Consider the following 20,528-nt stretch of genomic DNA (forward strand, 5'->3'; position numbering starts at 1 on the left):
GTGTTACTTGTCGGTTGCGAATGAAGCTGAAGTCAGGAGGGGCCATGCCCAAGCCCACGCAGAAACAGGCCAGCTCAGACACCCTGCTGCTCGGAGCAGAGTTGACAGAAGCTGCTAAAGCTGGAGCGGATGATGCGACAGACTCACCAGGTGGGTTGTTTATTTTAGCAGCTGGATGGAAGAAATGTACAATGAGACGAGTGACACAACCACTCCCCACATGGAAACATGCACAGCTACAAACCTAGCTTCTTATTTGATCGTCTTCTGTTCTGCTGCTGGCCAGCAGGGGGAGCAGGGTTTACCGCCTCCTGGGATGTGGGACTTCCTGTTCCAGCTCCATCAATCTTTAGCATCTCCTTAAGAACTAGCGTTCCCTTCTACAAACAGCCCCACCAAAAAAAAAAAAAACTTATTCTGCCTGTTTTATATAATTAATTTTAATATTTCAATGATCTAATCACCACCTTTAACTCGGCCTTACCATTGCAAAGGACTGTGGAGACAAAGGACCATCTTGTTGGTTGCTGGGTTCTGCTGGAGGAGCAGGGGGTGGTGGCGTTTGTTGGCTGCCTATCTTTAAATTTGCAATCAGTTCCTCAAATTCAGTGGTGCCCTGTAAACACAGGAGACATCAGCTAGAATAGAACATTTTTAATAAAAGGTAAAACACGGAGCATGAAACAGAAAACAAAAAAAAAGACAGGATATTGTTCTAACCTTATCAGCTGTGCTCTTTGGGGGGAAAAAGGAGTTGACATCTTCATTTTTCTTCAACACTCTGATGCCACTAGCTGGGACCTGCTAAGTAAAGAGTATGACTTTGGTTCAACTTCAGCTGCGAAACCTCAACTTTAATACACTTAAATAACTAAAGTAACCAAAGACAAATAAACAACATGAAATATCTATTTCTGCTTTAAGATAAATCAAGAACCAACACAGAGCTTCAAAAGAGGAACTGTCAGGATCTGACGTGGAGTCCAGATAAAGGTGTTTTCATATGATCGGTACCCCCTTTAGACCTTACATGTTTTATGTTTACAGCTTGTTGGCCATTAAAGAAGCTCTCTATCTGTATGCGTCAAGATAATCATCAATAATGACTTCATTTATGAGAGGATACAGCCATCTACATAAACCCTGACCTTATGTGTAAAATGTTTCTTTCCTCTAAACCATTGTTTTATAATCTTTTTTAACTTTTTGTCTTACCATGAGTAAGAGGGTTGTCCAAAACTGGAATATGCAATAATAAAAACTATTTTACTTAATCTTTTATTTGAGCATTTAATTCAGAGGCATTTTATGCTTTCCATCGCAAAAAAAAACCATAAATATGTTGCATGGAAGTTAGTAAGGAATCAAAATAAATACAAAATAAAATCATATTATAAACCACAATCTATAATCACATTTAAAACTTGATGAATTTCGAGCAAATTACAGAACAAAAATTATACTCAGACTGACTTTCTTAGTTTTACTTTGTTTTTGTTAAGACACCTGAGGTGCTTTGAAGACCCCCGATAGCCCAGTGTGAAAAACAGCTGATTCCAGGCTGTTCTTTACTTCCAGTCTGTTCCTCTGCTTGGTTTGGATGTGTATCAAAGCAGAAGATGAAATCAGTCATTTAAGTCATTTTGGTTAATAAAAGCTTGTTTCATTTTTTCCAATTGATCCTTACAAAGCAAAACAGATCCCAGCCCCATTTCTCTTTACTACCTAAATAAATAAAATAATATTTCATGTACCCCTTCCACCACTTAGGGGTACGCGTTCCCCCGGTTGGGAATAACTGCTCTAAACTATATATCTAACTGGAAAAACCTTTGATCCTGACAACTTAGATCAAGGGTTTGAAATTAATAGTAGTGATTTTGTTCTTTTTCTTTATACACATCACTATGAATACAGTTTATGGACTAGTCTAATTTCCTGAACTGTTTTATTTGTCCTCTGGAAGGTTTTTTGAGGATGGTCAGCCAGCTTAAGATGTGTCTACAGCATGTTAACCAGATTTAAGCATTTTTTTTTTTTTAGACCAAGTTGGGCTCATGATTCCACTTAAGAGTTTCTGATCAACCAGTATGGGGTCTTGAGATCCACAACAGAACTTAAGAATCAACTAAAATGGACAAAACCAACTTCTTTAGCTTTTAACACTCTTTATAAGGACATTAGTCCCGTGGTAACAGATTTAGTAGAAATAATTATTTAGTCAACCAATAACTTGTGGATCAGAAGCTGAACTGGTTTGAATCCATTAGTTTATACCACTACATATTCGTTTATTTATTTTTTTTTTTTATCAGGTGCCGTAGGACATAACCTAAGTGCACTTAGGTTTAAGGTCATGACCTGATAGGTGGACATTACCAATATCTGGCTCTTATTTAGAAAGCTAATGAATAGCATTAGCTTTCTCTTAGTTTTTTCTTAAACAGGAACAATGACCTAAACTAAAGCAAGAGAAATTGTTTTAGGTTTTTTTCTCTGTTGTCAAATCTGGAATGAATTGGTTCTAAGGTTGAAACTATGGTTTATTAGAATCCTGTAGCCTAAGAAACTGAAAGGAAACAAAAAAAAAGCTTACATTATTGTGCCAATGGGCAGGAGGTTTATTGGGAGGACCCGTTTTCTGCTGCAGAGACTGCCAAACATTACTGTACTCGTCTTTAAACTGGAGGGGACAGAAACAGAAGTCTTCATACTGATTTCATCTAGTTGAGGGACATGAATAACATGTAACACCTACCTTAGCTGGTTTGTGGTTGGGGCCTTTAGATGGAGTTTTGTTACCCTGGGATGCCACAGCATTCTTGTTATGCTGCAGATAAAGAGGTGAGAGGTGACATTTTGTAATGAAATATCATTACAAGCGATGCTGTATTGTGTGCATTCTTTCCCCTCATACCTGCGTGGGGACAAAAGGTGAACGAGGAGAGTGGTTTAGGCCTCCCAGACGATGAGAGTTGAGGTTGCCACCAGTAGCAGGCTGAGGTTTGACAACAGCGGTGAGTTTGTGGAAGCCATGGTCCAATCGAGTACCGTGGGAGAGGTTAATGAGTGCGAAGGGAGGGAGGCGGTACCCACGAGGAGATGTACACCTACATAAAGAGACAGAAAGAGAGAGAGAGAACTTAGCTGGTTCTTTGTTTAAGATAAGATCAGTAAAAACACTGCTTTCTAAAATTTTGTTCCTTTGATTTTTTTTGTAGTTTTTATTACTACTGCTGTCAAAAATTAAAATATATTTCCCACAGCTTGATTATATTTACTTCTGAGGACTTATTTCATAGATTTGATAAACTTGTGACCCCTATCAACTGGTTTTCTATTCACATCTCTTGGTTAAGAGGATTTTAAAGACTTGAACCAACTAATTAGCAGCTCCAGCTCCAGTGTCTGGTCAGATAGGACCAATAATTCCCTGATGCTTACTGACGCTTACCTTATGTTAAGACCTCCTGCAAATTCCTCATCAAACAGGACCTCATAGAGAACCTCAGGTTCATGCTCCGCTATCAACAAAGACAGGCACTGATCAGCGGGTTTGAAATTAGCAGGATCATCGGTACCCTTTTATTGTATGAAGCCCATGATAAAATTTATAAGATTTTACCTCCTTTAATGCCAATGATTGTCCCTCTGAGTCCCAGAGGAACGGTGAAGCTCTCCCTGATGTTGACGACTCTATCGAACAGACGAAACTCAGCTTCTGGATCTGGAACCACACCCTGCTGCTGTTCCAGGGGCTACACACAAAAATTATTAATTTGTTTAGTTCATTAATTTAGTTAATTAATAAATCACAATGATAAAGGGTTAAAGGTGGACTTCTCAATTTAAAAAAGTCTACTATAATCTAACACCAACCCGAAACAGAAGATGAGGCTTTACTGTCACTCGGACTTTCTTGGTGGTTTTCTTCACCTGAGGGAGGAGAAGAAACTGTGAGACTCATACATGTGTGAGAATACGATACAACGACATATTATGAGTATTTCACCTTGGATTTTTCCACGGCTTCCTCAATCTTCTCCACAATGGCAGCATCCAGAATCTGGAGGTCACATGATGCCCTGCTGGAGGAGCTGACCGGATGACTTTTCAACCAGGAGGTGATTTCAGCCACCCTCTCTGCCCTGGAAAGGAAAGCATGCAATAAAAAAATGTCAAATTAAATGAGAATAGAAATGTTACCAATGATTTTTTCTCAATGGTTTGAAAATAAAATGCTTCAGAAAAAGGGGAAACAAGGAGATGTCTGTTTACTTTGATTTCATCACTTCCTGTTGTGAAGTGAAGAACATCCAAACCAAAATCCTCAAATGTTTTACCTCAGAGTTGAGTTACAATAACAAAAAAACCAAAAAAAACTGGGTCCAAGGCAACAAAAGGGTTATACTGCTTTTAAAGGGTTTTATTTTCAGTAAGTGGCAGGTTTAAAAGCCTCTATGCTCCAGTTATTTATCAAACTTGTGTACGACTATTTCACTAATTGATGGATTACTTTTCTGTCATTCATTGTTTAAGCCCTTCTTGTGTCCATTATGTTCATATCTTAATTAATTGTTGTTGTTTTTCTTTTGAAAACATAGATCATAGATAGTCAGTAACAGACTGAGAAAATAGGGGAGAAAATTACCCATTTCCATTCTGAACGCTATTTTAAAAATCCAGTCATTTTCTACAGATTTAAAAGCCAAAAAAAAAGAAAAAAAAAAAGGAATACAGCATATAAATAGTATTTGAAGCAACCAAATTCTTTTTTTTTTTGTGATCCAAAATGTTTTTTTTGCACTGATTAAACATACATTGTTATTTAAAAGAAAATAAATTTGTCATCTATTATTCTGCTGCTACTCTTTATCACAATGCATGGAAATATAGAAACACTGTTAAAGGAATAGTACACCCAAAACATGATTAGCCTTCATTTTCTACTCACCCCCATGCTGAACAACACTCTAGAGTACTTTTTTGATATCTCAAATGCATCTGGAGATCTGGGAGGCTTCTTGCTGTCTGCTGACATTCAAATAATGGAGGTCCATGGTGCCCGAGACAGAAATGTCCATAAAAGTCCACAAAAAACGTGTCAATATTCCTCCATACTGCTCGTCCAATGTATTCCAAGTGTCCTGAGTGGGTAGCATCCAGAATTTACTCGAAACGAAGTCATTTAGAATGTTTTTAGAGCATAAACAGTAGTGTATAGGATTTCCTAAAAGCGCGTTCACGAGTCTACGGAAACCGCGGCAGACCAAACCAGACGAAAGTGCGCATTCAGCTCGGCAAAGAACTCATGCTCTTCCTTAACACTGAAGTCCTCAGACATTTTTCTTTCGTTGTTTCTTTCTTTGCACAGGTAAACAGCACATTTCTTCTTCTACGCTTGCATTATCGGCAGAGCAGACGCTGAATGTGCACTTTCATCTGGTTTGGTCTGCCGGCTTCCGTAGCGCCGTGAACGCGCTGGTGCGCTTTCAGGAAATCCTATACACTACTGTTTATGCTCTAAAAACATTCTAAATGACTTCGTTTCAAGTAAATTCTGGATGCTATCCACTCAGGACACTTGGAATACATTGGACGAGAAGAATGGAGGAATATTGACACGTTTTTTGTGGACTTTTCTGTCTCGGGCACCATGGACCTCCATTATTTGAATGTCAGCAGACAGCAAGAAGCATCCAGTACCCCGAAGTACTGGAGGCTGAAGTACTCCAGAGTGTTGTTCAGCATGGGGGTGAGTAGAAAATGAAGGCTAATCATGTTTTGGGTGTACTATTCCTTTAAACACCTGCTGTTTTCTACAGCACCACTATCTTGCCTTAACTCAGTGGTTCTCAAACTTTTTCTGTCATTCCCCACTTTGGACAAGGGGGAATTTTCAAGCCCCGCCTGTCCCCATCGCCCCAACACAATGCTAATGAAATATGCAACAATCTTAAAATTTTCCAATTTTATTGAAGTAACAAGTAGTATCTAAATACAAACTATCTACATCAAATAACAGCAAGCTCAAAAATAAAGAAAATAAAAATGCAGCTGTGTCAAAATTTGTATCAAGCTCAAAGATAGAAAAAATTAAAGTGCCACTCTGCAATCTGTTAATAAAAGAAAAGAAGTGAAATCCATCTGGCAATACAGGTCTATTTATCCCTGCATTAGTGGCTGCAATGAGCCTGTTTTGCATTGCACAGTTTCTCAAAACGGGGTTGCAGGCTTGATACTGCCACTCTCAAGTCATGCTCAATGTTCAGCTGAGATCTGTATTTTGTTTTCAGTGAAGCAACAGTTGAAAAGCCCATCTCACAGAGATATGATGTGGCAAAGGGAAGAAGAATGCACACAGCTCTCTGCCCGATGAGTGGATACTCCCTCTCCACTCCAAACCAGAATTCACTATTAGTCTGAGCATTAAACCTGAGCCTCAGGGTGGAGTCAGACGTCATTTCAATAAACTGGTCCTATTTATTTAAGATAAAATATTTCAAATTCAGTTATTTATGATCAACCTGCGCCGTCAATCCCGGCGCATGTGCGCTTTATTTGCAGTCTGGACGCTGAGGGTAAACATGCTGTGTCTCTGCAGCGCTGAGAGGGACTCCTGCGATAGCGGGGGAGAACGGGGTTGGGACGGAGGCGCCCCACGGCAGCACCTGCCGCTGGAGGACAAGAAAAGGAACGATACGTGCTTTCACGTAAGAGTCTCCAAAAGTCGCTAATTTGTCGCTAGTCCCTTTTTTTAAAAAGAGTCGCTGGAGAGGTCTAAAATATAGCGACAAAGTCGCTGAGTTGGCAACACTGGGGCGCGAAAGTTTATTCCGTTACAAATAATATGCCGACGTCAAGTCAATCATTATTTTGGCACTTCAGTTCCAGGTGAAATTTTTCTCATATCTAATGTTCTTTTAATTAGACTGCATGTAGGCTAGTAATGATTACTTTGTGGGTTTGATTGGTCTAAAAAGCGGCAACATACAGCTATAAGGACAGTTTGCTCTCACACATTCTACATTTATAGTCACACACACACACACACACACACACACACACACCGGAACTTGGCGCGCCCCACCTGTCACGTCTCAATTCCCCACCAGTGGGTCGCGCCACACACTTTGAGAACCGCGGCCTTAACTTAATTAAACTCTTGGCTTCAAAAGTCTCCAAAGTCTCGGTAGGGACAGGAAATAAAAAGTGTTGTCTGGTTGAGGCGCATCCTTCGTTCTTACCCATTCTGATCCACTCCTGGCCAGATGTCATCTTCATAGAACACATCATCATGACTGTTTCTGGACACTGCATCAAAAACTTCAGAAAATCTACAAAGCAAGAAATGAGAAATGGTATTTCAAAAGAAAACCAAGTGTTAACTCCCGTTTACAGCTGCTTGCCAATTTAGCTTAGAGAAAGATATGGCTATTATTTTCATTCTTAATAAATGAACAGACTCAATTTCCTCTGAGCTTGAAGTACATCCTCAGTCTTGAAATTCTTCAATAAAACATTTTTGGCTTGATTAATTTGTCCACTAGAAGGACACATACTGATACATGCATACTGATCTTAGCAGCAGATAAATAAAAGTAAAGAGTGTACCTGTCTAGGTACTCAGCTAGCAGCTCCTCAACAGCAGCAGAGTAAAGCCACTCCTTCTCGGTTCTCTTGGTGTACCCAGGTACCTCCTCATTCTTCTTGTTGAACTTAAGGTTCAGCCCAACATTAGCTTTTTGCTCCCCACAGGGACTGGACACATTAAGATTTACAAGGACTGATTAGTATAAAGGCGACAAAACAAAGACTATCATCATCTTGAATAAAAAAAGTATTGAACACACTTCCTCTTTGAGCCTCTGCCGATGAAGATGCTTCCTGAGAAGCGAGAGACGAGATAGCTGCTGATGCCGAGGTGAGAGGCCAGGACGTAGCCTGGACAGTACTTGACTGAGTATTTCTGGAAAGTCAACATAAACAAATGAGGATGTAGAAGACTCCCTGGATTAAAGCGAGATGCTCGTGTCTCCATGTGTCTCACATGCTGATTGTGGATCAGGTGTTCCAGCTGCGGCTCATGAGGTACGTTGAAAACTACCCGGACCCGGCCCTCTTTGATGACATCTTGAGAGTCTTGGACCTGAGATGGAATTTTCAAAAGCAGCTGGTGTAAAAGCAGCTTACACTGACCAACTAGCAGCAAAAGTTAGGTTTCCAAGGATGAAAAAGTACATCTGATGCATACTTTCTTTAAAGTAAACCAATAAAAGTGTACACTGCTAATAACACAGCCAGACTAAAACTTAAAGATGACTAAGATTTCTAATTTGTTGGTATTTACGCTAGCTGAATCTAAGCTCAGGATTATGTTTTTAAGATGAAAAAAGTAAGCTGGGTTTTGTAGTTTGATTTGAAACTATTAGCTTAAAAAGTAATACTTTTAGGAGGAGAAATTGTTCTAAGCTCTAAAAAAAAGCTGAGCTTAAAGCACGAGATGGATAATCTGATCTTTTGGATGTAAACATCTCACCTCTCCCATGGCACCGTAGTAAGGGTTTCCCACCATGAAGACTGTAGTTGTTGGAGGGAAGAGTTCATCCAAACTCTTAAAGCTGGACAGAGATGAGTAAAATGCCTCGATGTCCTAAAAATTGAAGGGAAGATGAAATTAGGACGTGGATCAGGCTGCATTATATGTCCGGCAGTTTATAGCACCTTGAATGCCAGCTTTTTTATTGATGACCATATTCCACTTAAGAGCAAATTAAGAATAATCCTACACAATACAATTAATGCCTCTTACCGTACCAATCTATCCGTATACATAAATGTCAAACATACAGCTGGGACAGATTCTTTTTATGAATAAAATCTCAAACTGAGACTTTGTAAAGACAATTTCATTTTAAATGACTTATCAGGAACAAAAAATTGTAAACAGGAAACATTTCTATACATAATGAAGATAAATAAATATTGTTCCTGCTAGACATTTCTCAGGGGTTTAATAGTCCAAGCTTTACAGCATCCTCCCTTCCTGCAGTTTTGCTCATATCTAAAATATTTGATTGGTAGGATTAAAATCCAAGTTAACCATTTTCCTCTGTTTAGATCCATACGTTATTTCAATGTGTGTGTGTGTGTGTTGAGGTACCTTAACCACAGTCTGGAAGGCGAAAGGAAGAACCTGTTTGGCCCACTGTTTCTCCAGTTCCACCACTCCATTGGCTTTAGGGACATATTTTCTTCCTGTCAGCATCTGACCGTAAAGAAGCACGTCTGTCTCATTTACTACGATGCCTTTCCTCTTGAAGAAACTGTTAACAAAAAAAAAAAAGTGTGTCTCATTTACTACGATGCCTTTCCTCTTGAAGAAACTGTTAACAAAAAAAAAAAAAGTGGTTATGACACTGGATAGAATTTGTTTTTCTAATTGTTTAGTGTAACTTACTGTTCAGTGATTCCTTGGACATCCTTCACCCATTCCTTCTGCTCTTTGTCAGACAAACAGGAAACTTTAGTAGGAGGAGGACTGGAAGGCCGGTCGTACACTTGTTGGACCCCAGGAGGTTCATCTAAAGCAAACCTGAAAGATGGGTTGCAAATTTGTACTTTTTCTCAGTGATTAAAAGGTAAACGAAGAGGATCTACCAAGGGGAAACATCTAAAACTGTCAAAGTATAGCGGTCAAATATTCCCTATTTTTTCCATAATATTTCATTTCTCCCTATTAGAGGAACAAGTTTTTTTTAGCCCCTCATTAAAAAGTGATGAGTCGAACAGGAATTCGATTTAGAAAGTACTTAAGAAAAAACACTGTGGCCATAAAACAGCACATAGTAGTGATTCTTAATAGACCTTAGGTCAAAATAAGTCATTTCATTTTCAGAGTGGTTAAAATCCTTACCTAGTTTCTCCATCTGATACTGCAATAATGCGTGCTTCCTCTAGATGGGGCCAGTTGACAAATACTGACTTCCCCAAAACGTCTGCAGCAACATGATCACATATCTGCAGACAGAGACGAAAGGAAAAAGAACAAAGCTGGAATATTAAAATAAATTATGTTACTTTAATCACTGACTTTACCGGATTTGAAGCAGTAACAGTTTATGCACCCAAAGACATCAACTTTACAGCAACACAAGAATGATTTTGGTGAATGTTTAAGTAACATTTCATAAACTTCTTTAAAGACTTAACTTCTACTTTAGTATGTGATGTATATGTTAAAGTTTAACACAGACCAAACTGTTTAACTGCAACATGAGACAGGTCGGATTCGAAAACAGGTCAGCCAAGTCAATGACTAAGGCCTCTATACATGAGTCGTGCGCACTAACCACTGCACCACCTGCACACCCCTCTACAGTTAAAATCAGGTCAACTTTACCTCCAAACCCAAAACATACAACAGCCCCTGCCTGCGCAGAGACAGTATCCACCGATACACTGGAAAAATATCTCAAATCAGTACATCTTTTTTTAAATAACTGTATTTACCCTTAATTTAAGAAGGGAAATAAGATAATCTGCCAATTGAATAAGTATTTTTACCCTTAAAAGTAAACATTTAGATACTTGGAATAGGAGACTGCAGATTTTTTTTTTTTATGTAAATTGCCTAATTTCATTGGCAAAGTGTCTCAATTACCTGCTCAATTCAAGAATTGAAATCCTAGTAAGCCAAGATTTCTTAGAGTATTACAAAAAAAAAAAAAAAAAAAAAAAAAAAAAATATATATATATATATATATATATATAATATATATATATATATATATATATATATATATATATATATATATATATATATATATATATATATATATATATATATATATATATATATATATATATATATATATATATATATATATATATATATATATATATATATATATATATATCAGTGGTCAGACGTGAGAGGGTACCCACCTGAGCTCTCTGGAAATGAATGGAGCAACAAAACTCTTGTAGTTAAAGAGTAAAACTGAGGCTGTTTTCTGAACAAAAAAGTAAAAATGCTAAATAGTTGAAGATCAGCTTCTGCAATATTTACTCCCATGTGAAGAGCAGTTTCCATCAGGAAGAACTACACTAAACTCGAGTTCATTATCAATAAGGTTCATTTTAAAGTTCTCCAAAACTTCTAAGTCAGTCATGATTACACTTTTTTTTTTTTTTTTAATCAAACTAGTGACAAATGCTGATAATTTTGTGATGCTGGTTTTTAGAATGACCTGTTCATAGCTCAGGCTTAAAAGGACAAAGGAATGCTCACCGTTTCCCCATCTTGATTGGGAAGGATGTCCAGAATCATGTTCTCCCCTCTGCTACTCTGCTGAAACACCACCACTCCACTCTTCTTCTTATAAAACTACAGGCAGCAAATCAAGAAAAAGTTTTAATAACTAAACAGGAAAACTTGAAATGGCTCTTATAAAGCTGAGTGAAACTTAACAGGTTGAATTACAGCTGAATCAACTTGAAACTGTGTGTTGGATGCCATCAGGCACCCCCACCCACCTTGTGTTTGATGTGGTGCAAAGTGGGGAAACCACAGAAGTACAAAGCTGAGCGGTCAACACGCTTACTGACGTGGTCTAACGCTACATGCCAAGCATCCATGGGGATCTGGACTTCCCTGTAACAATCAACGAACCAGCAGCAAGCAGACCAAAGTCAATGATTAGACACATTTGAACACTAAAAACGGCACCACACTGTGGTGATTTTTAGAAATTACAAGGGAAAAAAGTGCATATCTACCTGACATGACAATGAGTGATGTTTGGAAACAGCTGAGGCAGGGGGGAGGTGTATGTAAAGTCCATGTCGGGGTCGTAGGAGTACATGGCACACTCTGAGTGCCGATTCCTGGCCTTTTCTTCCTTCGTCAGCTTGTCACTGAAAGGCTCCATAGCTGCTAGAAGGCATGTCTGTTTACCAACAAACAAGTTTATAAGGTTAACTGCTGGCCCTGGATGTTAGTGTTTGTGGCCATGTTTTTGTCAGGGGATGATTTCCCAGGAATATGATACATTTAGGGGACTTATAGTTACTTGTGGGAACCAATAACTGGTCCCCATGAGGAAAGGCTCTCTTCTTGCCGCAGGAGTTAGGTTTAGAACTAAGGTGTGAATTGAGTTTAGGTTAGGTTCAGTATGTCTTAGTATTGTTTAGGCCATAGAAATGAGGGGGACTGAATAGAAGGTAATGGAAAAGACAACAAGTGTTTTTGTTCTTGTTTTTTATATATTGATGGGCCAATTTTCTGAAAAATAACACATTGCGGGTACGGACAGCTCTTTGTGGGGCCCAATGAGTGGAGCCCATGAGGGAGGGGAACTGCTGTTTTCGGGTCAGGGGTCATGTTTAGGACTAAGGTGTGAGTTAAGTTTAGGTTGGGTGTAGGGTCCTGATTAGGCTGAGGAAATTAAGGAAATTCAATGGAAAGGCCCAACAAAGATCAAAGATAGTGAGACAACTTAGTATGTGTGTGTGTGTGCATGTGTGTGTGTACACACCTCATCTATGAAAGGAATGAGCACCACAGCTTCCCATTCCTGCTGCTTTCCATTCAGGTCAGTTTTGAAGTCAGGAGGATAGTATTCAATAATGGGGGAGCTTGGGCTGGTCATCAAGTCCTAAAGAAATCCACAAAAAAAATTTAAAAATTAGCATTTGCATGTCAGTCTGTTAAGAAAACTTGATTTCCTAAACACTTGTTATACCAAAATGTTTGTATTTTCTATGATTATGATGACATGGAAACTTCTAGAAAATGGAACAGGAAAGAAAGTGCAAGTTACACGAAATTGCAGACATAAAAACCATATCAATTCCCCAACAGTTTCAGTTAAGATTCATTTTGTCCAAATGTTCATCACTAAGCATTAGAACAGTGACTCTGTACCTCTATGAATTTAAAACAAATGGTTGCTTGATTTCTTTTTTATTTTAACACTAAGAGCATCATTCCTCTGTATGTCTGGACCCTGCCCATATAGTCCTGCTGATAAATGCTGCATGTGGGTTTGAGTCGTTACCCTGTAGCTTTCAGGGAGCAGTTCCTTGCTGGCAGCAGGCAGGACAGCCAATAGCTGCTGGAAAGGCATGAAGGATTTTCCCAGGTCAAAGGTCAGCTCTAATTCTGAAATGTTTCGGATGTCAGACAGGAACGGGGCATAGTGATAAGGGTAGTACCTGCAGAGATAGACACATTTTACTTAAAGCTTTATTTTGTATTGAAACGAGGACAAGGGAGCACATTTAAAGTAATGTTATTGCTACTGCCCAAAAATTACTAAAGGACACGATGATTCGTAACAGTTGGCAACAAGACATCTGGATTTAAATCTAGGTTATAAATGCCATAGAGAGAGAGCAGATGCTGTAGTAATACTTATTATAAGAGTTTTCATTTATTCCAGCTAAAGTTGGTGTTTCTGTAGAATAAAAACCCAGAGGTATGCACTCACCAGCTCCATGACTGAACTCCATGATAATAGTAGTGAAGAATCCACTGGATACCTTCCACATAACATTTGGCTTGCTTGGCGAGAAACTCGCTGCAATGAAGTAGAGTTAAAATCCAGATCCAAGTCAGTAAAAAGGTGAAAACTGATGTGCTAAATGGTAAATTGCCTTTACTTATTTAGCACTTTTTCAAATCATGGGACTCCAAAGATCTTTCGACTACATTCATTCACACACTGATGGTACTCATCATGTTCTGCTTATCCAAGACTTACCAAGCCCTCTGACCGCCAGCAGTCAAGTATCTTGTCCAAGGACACAACAAATGAAAAAAATAAACCTCAAAATCAAAAATTTGTTCCATCCCAAAAGAGCTGAATTCAATTATAATGTTCCAAACAGTCTGTTTACATGACGCATGTTTTAATTCTGATAAGCCAATTTATGTCTATGCCTGTCTATGTAAAACCAACCATTGATTATAATGGGAGTGTATTCATTTCAATTGAATAATGCTTTATTAATCCCAAAGGGAAATTCAGCAATGAAGAGTTCAAACCAGAGCAGAACTGCTGCGTAGTTTAAACTGGGGGTCAGCTAGGTTCTTGGTGCCACTGAACTGTTTATAGTTTAGTCGCTGTATAGGATTTAATTTGCAGAAGTTGAGTCACAAATATGGAGTAATGAGTCCCAGGTAAAGCCTATGGTTTGAATTTTCCAGTCATTAATTTAATCAGTATTTGTTTAAATGTCACAAAGCACCAAAACTTTTTTTCAATAAATGGTACCTCTCTCTGGTAGGATAACCTACATCCACCAGCAACTTGCTCAGGGTGTACTAAACCTTGGCCGCTAGAAGTTCCCAAATGTTTCAAGTCATTTCAGAAGTCCACTTAAGTGAAGTCACAAATCTTTTCTTATGTAATCAAGTCATCAAATCTGTCTGTTCAGGAGGAAATCCACACTTCTGTTAGATTTTCAATCAGAGCAAATGGCAACAACTGCTGTATGTAGACAAAGCTGTTTTTTTTTTTTTTTTAAACAAATCATGAAAAAATATTGGCCAATTAGTTCAACTGAATTTATAAATACTGTATTAACCCCAAAGGGAATTTAAATGTTAAGTTACCAAGGTCATACGGTTAAATACAGCTGTATGAGCTAAAATCCACTCCCTGCTTTTGGAAGGAGAAGAATTAGAACAACCCCAAGATCAGCACACTGAGTGTAAAGCATGGAGTTAGAAGCATCATTCTTTTGGGGATGCTTCTCTGCAAAGGAGACAGGATGGATGGAGCCATGATTCATCATAACCAATAACCTCCTTCCCTCAGAAAGGGTCGTAACTGGGTCTTCTGACATAGCGACACATCTCTGCAGTTTCCTGACTGAGGAGGAATATTATTGGCTACAGAAACCCATGACCAAAGCAACAATAATCTGTATCTGAAAAAGTTTTTGTGAATTCCCAATGGAAAATCCATCTTTGTTCTGCTAGATTAACGTGGGCTGCTATACTTATGAATAAAGAAAAAAAAAATTATAACAAAAGCAGTAACCTTGAAAGTTTTATTTTGTTATAAAAAAAAACTAAACTGAACCTTTTACCTAATTAGAGCATACAGAAGGAAAGAAGAAGCAGATACATTATAGAACATGTTGCCAGTATTCAGGCAGAATGTTATGAAAAAGTAGGACAGAACTGCTGCACATAAACATGCTGAACACCCACTGAGTGTTAAGAAGTCAGTTTCTCAAAGGCTTAGCAACAACTAGTAGCTTAATGCTTAAAGTCATTAGTGTATTATGTACTTACTCTGACACAACATCCACCCCCATCTTGGTCATATAATATGTGCGTTTGTATTGTCTGAACTCTGTTTCAAACATCTCATCCTCTTCCTCCTCCTCATCTGCCAGTTCTCCTTTTTCTTGTTCAGTCACATTTTCAGATGATGCCAGGGCGCCAAGATGGGTGGAAGAGTCCTTCTATGTGTCAGAGACAACAGTTAAAATTCAACTTTGTTCAAAAAAACAAAAACAAAACAAGGATCTAACGTTGACCCCTTTAAATAGAGCCTTTCTACCTCTGCCTTTGCACCAGTTCGGCTAGCGGCTTCCTCCTCGGCTGCTATGCCAGCAGACTCGTTCAGATATTTGTTGCCGACTTTACTTTCGAACCACTTCAAGTCCACAAACACCTCACTAAAGTGCTCCCGGTCAAACTAAAAAAGTTTAAACCAGAGTTAGAAAAACATATATTCTTACTCATAACTCCAACAAATTTTTTTTATCAATAAATAGAAAAAAAGAAAGGAAAGGCAGATGGAAATAAGAAAGGGATGCAAGTAATAATAATAATAATAATAATAATAATAATAATAATAATAATAATAATAATAATAATAATATTAATAATAATAATAATAATAATACTGGTCTCAAGGAAATAAAACAGTCAGATACAAGGAAAATAAGAGGGAAGGAAATGAGACAAAGAGACAAGGAAGGAAGAATTTAACAAAGAAAAAACTTGAAAACAGGATGGAAGAGAAGAAGGACACAAAAAGAAGGGCAGTTGGATACCAACTAGGAAGGAGGATGGGAGGTTATTGAGAACTAGGATAAAAAGAGGGAAGGAAGGGCAGTATGATATGAGGAAAGAAAGTAATTTACTGTGTAGAAAACTAAGAAAGAAAGGTAAGTAGAATGGATGGAAAGCTGAGAAGAGAAAAGGGAAGGAATGAATATTTAGATAGGTCATACAGAAGGATGGAAGGAAAGACAGGAAAATGAACAACAGAAAGAAGGGCAGTAGGATAGAATGAAAAAAAGAAAATGAAATAGTAATATTATATGATGAAAGAACATTAAAATTAATTACACCAGGAGGCAACAAAGACCTCTAAGAAGATTCAAAAGACATGAGATAGAAAAAAAAGTTCACAAGCAGGCAAAACCCAATGAAGAAATAAAGAAAAGCACATTTTTAGTATAAAAAATAAATAAACAAAAATATTTTCCCCAGACTCTTTTTTTTTTTTAGAACTGAAAAACACTCAAATAAATTGTCTGATCTGTCAGCCACCATTACAACCGCATCAGTTAATCGTCACACAATCTCATCACTATAACAAAAATCCTATAATCCTCCTTTGGAATCATAAACTTGTATCAATATTAGTGATGGGACGATTTATGAAAACCGTCCGAACCGTTCGGTTCGACTGTCTCGGTTCGATTCGCGTGTGTTTCGTTCGGTTCATGCGCTGCTCCTTTTTCTCATAGATGAAGCGATTACACTCAGAGCAGAAGGTGGCGCTACTGCGACCAAAGCCAACCGCCAGTAGTAAACAAGAAGAAGAAGAAGCGAAGCAGCGTAGCCGGGTTTAGCAGGGAAAAAAAATCAGTTGTGGAGAATTGTGTGGGTATGGCGAGTGGGAAAGAACAGGAGTTGGAAGACGCGCCAGCAGCACTTTATAGGTCTGCTGTATGGGACCACTTTGCATTTAGAGTGACCTACGATGACGGTGGAAAGAAAGTTGTGGATAAAAGTGCAACAGTGTGCAAGCATTGTGCAACATGTTTTGTTTATGCTAACAGCAACATGACCAACATGTCATGCTAACCCCGAAATCCCTCCTCTATCAGCAACCGCCGCTGCGCTCCAGACCAGCTGCTCAAAGCAAAGCCTACAGCCTCCACTGTGGCTCCCGTCTGCTCCCCTCTGAGTCCCTTGGAGATGGTAGAGAGCATGCGCGAGATGATTAAATTCAAAGCAGCAAAACATGCGGAAATGATCCAGGGCTTCCGCGGATCATTTAAAATAATTACAATCCATTATTTTTTGGGGGATCTTTTCATTAATTTCATACATTTTTATGGGATTTCGGTGTAACAATCAACATATACCGAACCGAAAACCGTGACCAGAAACCGTGAATCGAACCGAACCGTGGATTTTGTGAACCGTTCCACCCCTAATCAGTATGTGATCTAATAAGCAGAATATATATCAGATTATTATTACATTCATATTCAAATTAAAAACATAATGCTGAACAGCATCAAACTCTGTGAGACTACCTCATTCCAATTAAATCCCTGAAAATATTCCAACAGGCCGCCTTACCTCAGAGAGCTTCTCCATGTATTTCTCAAAGTTTCTGAGGTTTAAATGGCCGTTCTCATTCAGGTAACCTAGAAATATAAAGTTATCTCAGTTCATAGGTGTAAAACACTCCACATAAAAAAACAAAGCATATTTTGTTGAACATCCAGAAATAATACGCACATTTTAAGGGGAAATTTTAACCAAAGGACAGGGTCTTGCACATCCACTAAAATATGTATGAGGTAATACTGTTATGTGAGAATGTGTGTCTGCGAGTCTCACCCCCTAGACTTGGCAGTACGCTGATGTAAGTTTTGTACAGCAAAGGCAAAGCATCATGATTAATGTGAAGATGAGGGAGGTGAGGAATGAAATCATTTCCTACAAGGAAGCCCATTAATATCCAGTCGTCTATTATCCGCTCCAGGTCATAAGCAGAGCCCATATGAGTCTGAAAAACAGTCACAGAAATAAGAAAATACATGACATGGAAGAAGAAAGGGGACGCATTTTGATACATTGCTAATAAGCTTTTACACCTGCAAGTGGCACTGCTGTGTTTGCGCTAATTCAAAGTCATAATGAACAGGAACATTTTTCAAAACAGCAAATATCAATAGTTTAAAGCTGTGTAATTCCTGCAAACATCAGCCATAGCCTTTAAGCTAAAGAAGAAAGACAGTGCTCTTTGGCCAGTATGTACAATGGACAAAAATCGAAATCTAGATAAGTCATTTTTTCTTAAAATAAGTGCATTTGTTCTTGGATTCAGGAGGTAAAAGAGAAATTTTGCCAATGGAACAGATCAATTTATACTTAAAATAAGAAAACACAACTGCATTGTCTTAGTTCAAGTGCCTGTTATCTAATTATCTTATTTTAAGAGTAAAAATATTCATTCCAGTGGTAAACTATCCCATTTAGCTACTCAAATTAAGGGTAAATACACTTAAGACATTAAGACTTAAGACACCTAAGACATTTTTACTTATTTCTAGATTGTTTTTCCAGTGTAAAATTGAAACACAGCATCCCATCTGTGAAAGATGGTGGTGCCACCATCAAAACATTCCTAAAAGGCACCAGTTTAAGTCCAGATCAAAATATAATTAAAGGAGAATTCCGGTTTTTAACACTTTTAGCCCATTTTCTGTAGTGTCCAGGATGAAATCGAATGATCGACACCAAAATTTTGACAATTGCTCCTGTCTCTGCTTTTTGGCTCATGCAGAATCCCCCCCTGGCTGCTTCAGAATGGCTTCCATTGTGCATGTCCGATAATGTCCTTAAAACAACCTTAAACGTTCTTTTTTTTAAATATGCTACTCACCGGGTCGTCAGCGCTGTTCAATGACGTTCCAAAAAAAGTTTCGAAAAGAAAAAACTTTCCTGTAGTGTTTTATTTAGCATTTTGTAAATCCCATTGAGTTCTGTTGGAATAGTCAATATTCCCCTGCCACCAGAAACGGAAATGGGGCCTGTTTACACAGTTGTAGTCTTTTCGCTTCACTCTGTGTACTCCGACGTCGAGAATCAAGAATCCACCTTTCGTATTCCATTTTCAGAGTTTTTTAAAGTGTTTAACAGAGACGTTAGCACCTCGACGTCGGAGTACACAGAGTGAAGCGAAAAGACTACAACTGTGTAAACAGGCCCCATTTCCGTTTCCGGTGGCAGGGGAATACTGACTATTCCAACAGAACTCAATGGGATTTACAAAATGCTAAATAAAACACTACAGGAACGTTTTTTCTTTACGAAACTTTTTTTGGAACGTCATTGAACAGCGCTGACGACCTGGTGAGTAGCATATTTTAAAAAAAGAACGTTTAAGGTTGTTTTAAGGACATTATCGGACATGCACAATGGAAGCCATTCGAAAGCAGCAAGGGGGGGATTCTGCGTGAGCCAAAAAGCAGAGACAGGACCAATTGTCAAAATTTTGGTGTCGATCATTCGATTTCATCCTGGACACTACAGAAAATGGGCTAAAAGTGTTAAAAACCGGAATTCTCCTTTAAGCATCTAAGACAAGAGAGAAAGGTGGTTGTTCACACATGCTCTCCACCCAACCTTAACTTAAATTGAAAAAACTAAGATATTCTGTCTATATCTGCTGATAAAAAAAGAAACTTAAAAAAAATTTCCATTTTATTGAATCCAACTAAAATGCATAAAAACCTTAGTGCAGACGTCAGACTAAGTGAAAAAGAGTGTGTACTTTCTTTTTTGAACTCTGGATAAAATACTTTTTCTGTGTTCTTTCACTCTAGGGAAAAAGGGCTGTTCTTTCATGACAAAGTTTAAAGAGCATCCACATTATTTAGGGTTTATAATTCAGTTAAAGTCATTGTTTGGGGCCTAATAAAGCGACAATATCCCTATCTTTGTTTTTTAAGTTTAACACACCTTCAGCGCTGAAAACTCGTAATCAATGTACTCCCTCATCAGTGACAGGTGAAGCAGGTGAAATGTCGTCTCTTCTGGAGCTGTTATCCTGGAGGAAAGGAAATAAACAGGGTTTATAACAGAAGAAACAAACAAACAAAAAAAATATTCAGAGGAAAAGAAAACCTTTTCTGGGATTTTTTCCCTCCAAAACGGACCTCCTCTCTAAGCAGGGAGAAATTATGCTCATGACTGGTTAATCCCAACATGATCTAGAAGACGTAGAGAGAGGGAAGAGGTGAGCTTCAAAAGAGTTTGAAATGGGATGAACATTTTAAGACAAGTCTAAAGCCTACCAGGTCAGCATCTAGGCCATACAGGCAGTGTCGCGTGTTAGGATCATGATTTGGTTTGGTGTTCTCAGAACGAATAAACTCCATGATCTTGTGTTCTCCTTCACCTGGTGTCTGTTAGGAAACAAACACATCAATTGAAGCTGACACTCATCCGTATGTTTTAACAGCAAATTCAGTCA

At 38.3% G+C, this 20,528-nt stretch overlaps 1 protein-coding gene across 4 annotated transcripts in view; it reads right to left on the reverse strand.

The window, feature by feature from the left end:
• xrn1 (5'-3' exoribonuclease 1) overlaps positions 1-20,528 on the reverse strand; it is a 29,411-nt gene that overhangs the window by 4,780 nt on the left and 4,103 nt on the right. The window contains exons 5-36 of one of the 4 annotated variants that reach the window (XM_038300467.1): positions 20,350-20,460; positions 20,180-20,265; positions 20,015-20,102; positions 17,888-18,056; positions 17,624-17,691; positions 15,579-15,716; positions 15,308-15,477; positions 13,494-13,583; positions 13,062-13,218; positions 12,540-12,659; positions 11,782-11,951; positions 11,539-11,656; positions 11,294-11,389; positions 9,917-10,020; positions 9,461-9,595; positions 9,164-9,326; positions 8,540-8,653; positions 8,051-8,149; positions 7,854-7,969; positions 7,615-7,761; positions 7,248-7,337; positions 4,013-4,148; positions 3,880-3,936; positions 3,626-3,758; positions 3,455-3,524; positions 2,918-3,110; positions 2,759-2,830; positions 2,597-2,683; positions 721-804; positions 485-616; positions 245-380; positions 8-171 (exon numbers count right to left, since the gene is read on the reverse strand). In XM_038300467.1, coding sequence (XP_038156395.1) covers positions 8-171; positions 245-380; positions 485-616; positions 721-804; positions 2,597-2,683; positions 2,759-2,830; positions 2,918-3,110; positions 3,455-3,524; positions 3,626-3,758; positions 3,880-3,936; positions 4,013-4,148; positions 7,248-7,337; positions 7,615-7,761; positions 7,854-7,969; positions 8,051-8,149; positions 8,540-8,653; positions 9,164-9,326; positions 9,461-9,595; positions 9,917-10,020; positions 11,294-11,389; positions 11,539-11,656; positions 11,782-11,951; positions 12,540-12,659; positions 13,062-13,218; positions 13,494-13,583; positions 15,308-15,477; positions 15,579-15,716; positions 17,624-17,691; positions 17,888-18,056; positions 20,015-20,102; positions 20,180-20,265; positions 20,350-20,460 — 3,813 coding nt within the window. Of the gene's footprint in view, positions 1-7; positions 172-244; positions 381-484; positions 617-720; positions 805-2,596; positions 2,684-2,758; positions 2,831-2,917; positions 3,111-3,454; positions 3,525-3,625; positions 3,759-3,879; positions 3,937-4,012; positions 4,149-7,247; positions 7,338-7,614; positions 7,762-7,853; positions 7,970-8,050; positions 8,150-8,539; positions 8,654-9,163; positions 9,327-9,460; positions 9,596-9,916; positions 10,021-11,293; positions 11,390-11,538; positions 11,657-11,781; positions 11,952-12,539; positions 12,660-13,061; positions 13,219-13,493; positions 13,584-15,307; positions 15,481-15,578; positions 15,717-17,623; positions 17,692-17,887; positions 18,057-20,014; positions 20,103-20,179; positions 20,266-20,349; positions 20,461-20,528 lie in introns of all 4 variants that reach the window. The other 3 variants (XM_038300466.1, XM_038300465.1, XM_038300468.1) reach the window with 3 other exon arrangements.

The sequence above is a fragment of the Cyprinodon tularosa genome, unplaced genomic scaffold (genome assembly GCF_016077235.1).
Source record: "Cyprinodon tularosa strain WSP-4 unplaced genomic scaffold, ASM1607723v1 ctg45, whole genome shotgun sequence".
In the NCBI taxonomy this organism is placed as follows: domain Eukaryota; kingdom Metazoa; phylum Chordata; class Actinopteri; order Cyprinodontiformes; family Cyprinodontidae; genus Cyprinodon; species Cyprinodon tularosa.